Consider the following 6,308-nt stretch of genomic DNA (forward strand, 5'->3'; position numbering starts at 1 on the left):
AGCGCTGCGTCGCGTCGCAGCGGGGTGTGAATTATAGCAGGGCTTATGCGGCGTATGCGCAATTTTGAATTTCAATGCACACAGCATGAAGATGCTGCCTGTTGTTGACACAGCCCTACGCCAGCGTGTTTTTGACCTTAATTGCGCTGATTAACCCGTTTTCGCTGCACTACAACCAACACCCCCACAGGCGAAAGAGATAGAGTGAGAGAGATAGTAAATGACAAAATGCACAACAAACCGCACCGCACAGCGTGCTCCCCCCGTAGCTATGATTGCTCTACAAAAAAATGCTACCTGCGGTGTCCATGGAGCTATCAATGTAAGTGTAGTGGTTCTGAGAGTTAAGGTTAGTGTAAGTCCACTTTTTATTTATTTTTTTTATTGTCAACTATGAATAGGCGACGGCAAGGGAAAATTAATTAAAGAAAAATAAAACTAAAAGGATTTTTAAGCTTATAAAATATTTTTAATATTCGCTATGCGAGGCTGTAACTTCGTTTCAGGTGCTGATTAACCTCCTTACATTTTTTTGGTCTCATGCTTATTAAACTAGTAAATGGTAAAATTGACTCCTTGAAATTTTAGGCCATGTATTTTTATGTTTAACTTTTAATAACAAGCACTAGTCAATCCTTGCAACAAATGTTGGGTCTGTCTAACACAACAGTCTAAAATAAGATTAAAAATTGTTTATTTATTTTTCTTTAAAAATAAAAAGATTTAATTTTAAATATTTTTAAAAATTAATATTAAATAAATTTGGTAATAATCACCACTTCCCGTAGACTATTCATTGTTGACATTAAATTAATATATAAATATATAAAAAGTGTATGAACACTCTAACATAAATAAATATTGTCCACAAGTTATAATATGTTCCACAAATAAAAATGAAATGTTAAACCAAAAATGAAAAATGTACATATTTTTTTTGGAATTTTTTTTTATAATTGGAAATATTTGTTTAAGCCAGACAACAAAGTAACTTGTTAAACTTATTGCTTACAACACGCTTGCAATTACAAAAAAAATACTAATACGCCATTCTATTTTTCCGTCAATATTAAAGAAACTCATACGCCCCTTTGCTTAGCAATGCACAGATTATACGCATCTTTGCTAGGACATGCAGATGTTCGTACTGTATTCGAGAACATACAGCGAACGCAAATTATAAGCGAATGGTTTAAACTTAAGAATGCAAAATATAAAACTATTAGTTGATATCATGCGTCACATAACTTGGTCAAATTGAAACAATCTGAATCTCCAATATACAAAGTTAAATTGGTACACTTTGTTACATGATGTATGAATTCTCAAATAAAATGAAACAGATCCAGCGGTAAGTTTAAGCATCGACGCACAGTGCTGTAAAGCGTTAGAGCACAGTATTAATATCATTTAGCTTTTGTCAGAGTACAACGATTCAAGCAGTCTTTGCCTCACGATGTTCGATAGCATTTGCTGCGCTACTCGATAGCATGTAATCGATTTTTGTAATTCGAATTGCGCCAAAGTAAATTAAATGCAATCAACTTTCGGTGCCATTTCTCACTCCCAATTGCATATACCAAATAAAATTCATAAGTTTCAGTTCAGAGCTACGTATTATATTTAAAATTAACATCATTGTTCAATAGTATTGCCTTTTTGATGCAAAAATAAGCTTTGCTTAAAATAATCAATTTACATAATAAAATTGTGGTCTTTTTGTAATCATTTTGTTGTTTTTTTTTTTTGGGACAGTGGGTTGTTTACATAAAATTAAACAAATAATAAGCGTAAATTGTACCTATCAGAAGTTTTCAACTTTCAACTCTTATCTTATTATATATGTATAAGTGTAATGTATGTATTTGATGATTGTGCGATTGATGTGTTATGTTTTTTGTTAGCCATTTGAGTTACTGCTTAAAAACTATAGTCGTTATATGTATGTAAGTAAATGGTAGGGGATGATTACTATTATTTGCGGGCCTCTTAAACTTTTATGACATTGCCATATTTTGTTTATATTATAATGCACATTTTAGTTACGTTAAAATTCGACCTAAAGCTCTAATAAATTGATCTAAATCAAAAAATTTCATTAACAAACAATAATTTGACCAAAATAACTAACTAAAAATGTCAAAAAAAACATAGGTTTACATTGAATGGTTGTCTGTCAAATATAGTAGTATGTTTGTTTGTTGTGTGTGTGTGTGTGTGTGTGTATGAGGACGTGTGATTACAATATAAACTTAAGCGCTATTAAATTAACAAATGAAAATCAACAAAATCAACTTAAAACTTTTTTAAAATGAAATAAATACCCAGTTTTTTATATACAAAAGTAAATGGTAGTCTACACCCCAACCCAAACCACACCCCATCAGTGCAGATTTACAGCATTAGACGTGAACGTGATTTCTTGAATCGACCCGTAGCTGTGCCTTGTCCATCACCATTCCAGGACTTGGACTTGGCGCGGAAATGACGATACGCCTCATTGTATGCCGGCTCCAGCATGGGCCGGTATGCATTAGGCTGGCACATCTCCGAGTGCGTCTCAAAGAACTCCTTATAGCCATTGTGTAGCAGATAGATCTCGGGATAGTGTAGCGCCGGATAAGCATTGGTGTTGCGCTCACGGTCTAAATTTCGCAGAAAACGCGACATTTTGGGGCCACGTTCCGAGGAGAACTCACAGTGGAAGATGATAATGTTGCGCTTGTTGCCGGCATCGGCATTTTGCTGCTGCTGCAGCTCAGTCTGCTGCGCGGAGAGGAACTCCTCGAGTATCTGCTCATGTGTGTAAAGATTTTTCGCGCCCTGTATGTGGCCGCCCTCGAACTCGTACGGATAGCGGCAGTCAATGATACGATAGCTGGCCACCTGGTGCTCGAAATCGCCATTTAGCAATCGCGCCACCGTATTGCTTGAGATGGACTTGAGGTCCCTATGGCGGCCGTCCATCAGTGGCAGGGCATAAGTCTTGCTCAGGTCGCCAATCAGCTCGGGTTCATTGTTCTGGCGGTTCTCGGAGCGTGCCAATGCTGACATAATCTCAGCATCGTTCAATGACATGCACTTGCGCAGTGGGGGCGCGTGCGTGCTGCTTGTGCTGGGAGGGGGTGTGGGGCAGTTTTCCTTTTCGACGCAACGATGACGTTTGCTCTGAATGGGCGAGCAATTGGCAGATGCGGGCGGTTCAGGGCGCTTAAAGCAATCCCTGGCAGTCTCTTTTAAAATTTCTGGCGTCTTTGGTTGTTGTTGTTGTTGCTGTGATAGCTGGTTGCTGTTGGGCTCCGTCATGCTAAGGCAGCGACGCACCGATGGACGACGCATTACCATACACTCGGGTGACTTGGGTGTCACCTTGATTAGACCGCTGATCAGCGAGTTCAGACCGCTGGGCATAGCCAAAGAGTGCTGCTGCTGCGTTTCCATTTCAAACAGCTCCATATACTCATCATCCATGTTAGACTCCATGGAGCCACTGGACGACAGGCTGTTGAACACACGAAAACTCCGGGCTGGTGTTGCATTCATGTGGCTGGTGGCTGCAGTTGACTTTTGCTGGCGGACGATGTGGAAGCGCTGCGGTGAACCCTCAGGCGAGAGCAGACCGAGAAGCTCGGGACTGATGGCACGTTGCTGCTGTGGCAGAGCAAGTTCATCATCGTTGTAAAACGAGAGCTCCTCGTCAGCGTCCATGGCCATGACATCGTTGTTGTTGCAGGACAGCTGGCGGCGAACGCGTCGACTGGAGCTGTTTTTGTTATTGCTGGTGTTGCTATAAGCGTAATGAGAGAAAGAGAGAGGGATTAGTCAACTGTTTGTCTTGCTGCGGGTTGTTGTTGTTTTTGTTGTTGTCGTCCTAAACTGCGGCGCGGGTCATTAAACCCGCTGCTAAAAATATATGCGGCGGTGGTGGCGTCGGCGCTGGTGGTGTAAAAAGGCAACAACAACAAGAATAATAATAACAAAATTGAGGGGTTGCTGCTCTCTCTTGCTCCTATACATACACACATACATAGCTAGCTGTGCTCAATTTGCGATCGTCCCTCTGCTCATGTAATTTCGTAAATTAAGAATTCGAAATTAGAAATGCAACTAGCGTGCACCGCCTTCTACTTCTGCTACTATTTCTTGCACTATTTTCGCTCTCTTTTCTTCCTTTGCGGTACTTTAAGCGGAATTCCCCTTTTGCACGTTCTGCTCGAACTGTTGTCGTTTTCCATTACAAAGGGCAGCGCGCCCGGCGCTCTCATTTCCATCTGCACTTTGTCGACTTTTGGGTCACGCAAAGGTAAAAAGTCAGAAGCGCTGCACAGAACCGTAAGGCGGCAGAACAGAAAAGCAACAACAACAACAACAACAATAACAAAAAATACTGGCTCTGAAGACTATACAAAACTGCAATCTTGATGCTTCTCTTCATTTTTATTTCAGCTGTTTCTTTTTTCGTTTTTAGTTGGAGCTGCGCGAACATCGCGGAAGCCGGTTTAATGAATGAAAAACCAGCAACAATAACAGCTGAGCGCCACACAGCCGAAAAATATAAAAAACGTGTCGTTCTCGCTCGTGTGGAGCGTGCAAAAAAAATACAAAAAATAATGAACAAAAAACTCTTACTTTTGCTCAACTGTAAAGCAGGCAGCGCAGTTGACGCCAAGCGGCTTCTTTGCTTTTGACTTTGCCTTGTTCACAGTTGCTTTTGTGCTCTTTGTTGCTGTAATTGTTGCTGTTCAAGTTCAAGCACAGCGCGCTTTGTTGAGAAGTAAACTACTTGCACTTTTATTACATTACGTGTATTTAATATGAGATTCCTCTGCCATTTGAATATTTCCTCATTCTATTCACTTTTTAATTTTTCCAAATTTGTTTTTAGTTTTGCTTTCGACAATTACCTGATATTGCATTCCATGCTGCAGTTGTTCTCTTCGGCAATAGTTTCCCACAGCATTTTGTTAATTAATATATAATGTTTCAAATAGGTATATTTGATAATTTGTTGTATTGCTTTTTGTTAAAATGTTTGCGTTATTAGAAAATTGCTAAAACACAATTTCCGCACTTTTTTGTATGCACACGCACATTTACAGTTAGAATAAGTTGCGTTGATGTTGATTTTGTTGTTATTAAGTCCGCTTGAGCATTGTTCTTGTTGTTTTTTTGTTTTGTGAGTTAATTTTTGTGTCTTGCGTTGCTTACTTTACGTTTATTGCTATTTGTTTAATCCGACATAGAGTTTGAAACACAAGAACACAAAACACACGCACTCACATACGAATTTCTAGTGCACTAAAACATATGGACGAAGCTGATACAGCTCTCTCGGCTCGAGGCGCAGATGTTGACACGACGACGAACAGAAAACAAATGTGGCTTACAGAGCGAGCGCAGCTGGTTTTAAAGAGTCATCGCAACCCCCTCTGCCGACGTTGACGTTGCGCTGCCGGCGTCGCTGCTCTTTTTATGTGTGCGAGAGCAGCAGCAGCAGCAGCGACACAGGAGAGAGGATGAATGCATTTTACAGTTTTCCATTTCCCATATCCCAAATACTCAATATCCACTGCATGGCAAAGTGGGATAGAGAATATTAAGGAAAATCTGTGGAGCGATCGTAGGTATGCTGCTGCTGTCGCCAGTGCAACAGGTAGTTGTAGTAGTAGTTTCACTGCTTTACACAGATTTCCCCTAACTCTGCGGTGGTCGGAGCACTATTGAAGGCAACAATTTTGGCGCGCGAGCTTTTATAGCGGGCAATCGCGGCGTCCAACGACGCTGTGCGCCAAATTGACAGCCGAGTGGGGCCGAATGGCTTCGGACCGAAACGAACCGAGCCCAATCGCAGTCTCAAAGCAAAAACACATGTGTGATTTACGTTGCATAGCCCAGCCAGCGAGCAATGGTTGGAGCCTACTCCTCCTCAGCCTGGCACGCAAAAATCTTTAAACAGAATTCAAGAACCAGTCGCAGCAGCAGCAGACGCAGACGTTCCTAGGTGATTGCAACGGCGACGGGTGGGGAGCGCGGCATCGATTGTGTGTCGTTCGCAGGTAATAATGTGAGATCCACGCATTCCGCGACGCCTGCACCCCACTCCCTCGTTCTGCCAGGCATTATTGTGTGTGTGTGTGTGTTTGTGCTCCAACAACGTGCTGATCATCAGCAGGTAGTTGCGGGCTTGAAGTCCCAGCCATATGATCGACATTGCTAACGGGCGGGGCAGGCAGAGCGGGCCGTGTCTCTTTTGTGCTTTGCAGACGTAGACGCCAATGTCGTTAAATGTTGTCTGCGCACATGTGTGT

At 41.5% G+C, this 6,308-nt stretch overlaps 1 protein-coding gene across 1 annotated transcript; it reads right to left on the reverse strand.

Moving 5' to 3' along the window:
* Window positions 1-1,759: 1,759 nt before the first annotated feature.
* On the reverse strand, window positions 1,760-5,532 carry LOC108601866 (M-phase inducer phosphatase). Its single transcript, XM_017989824.1, has 2 exons — window positions 4,905-5,532; window positions 1,760-3,787 (listed from the first exon to the last, which is right to left on the reverse strand). The coding sequence occupies exons 1-2, from the start codon at window positions 4,958-4,960 to the stop codon at window positions 2,395-2,397; spliced, it is 1,449 nt and encodes a 482-aa protein (XP_017845313.1). The 5' UTR covers window positions 4,961-5,532; the 3' UTR covers window positions 1,760-2,394.
* Window positions 5,533-6,308: the final 776 nt, after the last annotated feature.

The sequence above is a fragment of the Drosophila busckii genome, chromosome 3R, assembly GCF_011750605.1.
Source record: "Drosophila busckii strain San Diego stock center, stock number 13000-0081.31 chromosome 3R, ASM1175060v1, whole genome shotgun sequence".
Lineage (NCBI taxonomy): Eukaryota > Metazoa > Arthropoda > Insecta > Diptera > Drosophilidae > Drosophila > Drosophila busckii.

Coding starts and splice junctions, on each gene's coding strand:
- LOC108601866 (XM_017989824.1), bottom strand. CDS start 4,960: ATGCTGTGGGAAACTATTGCCGAAGAGAACAACTGCAGCATGGAATGC. Junction 3,788..4,904: donor AGCATGGAATGCAATATCAG/GTAATTGTCGAA, acceptor TTACGCTTATAG/CAACACCAGCAATAACAAAA.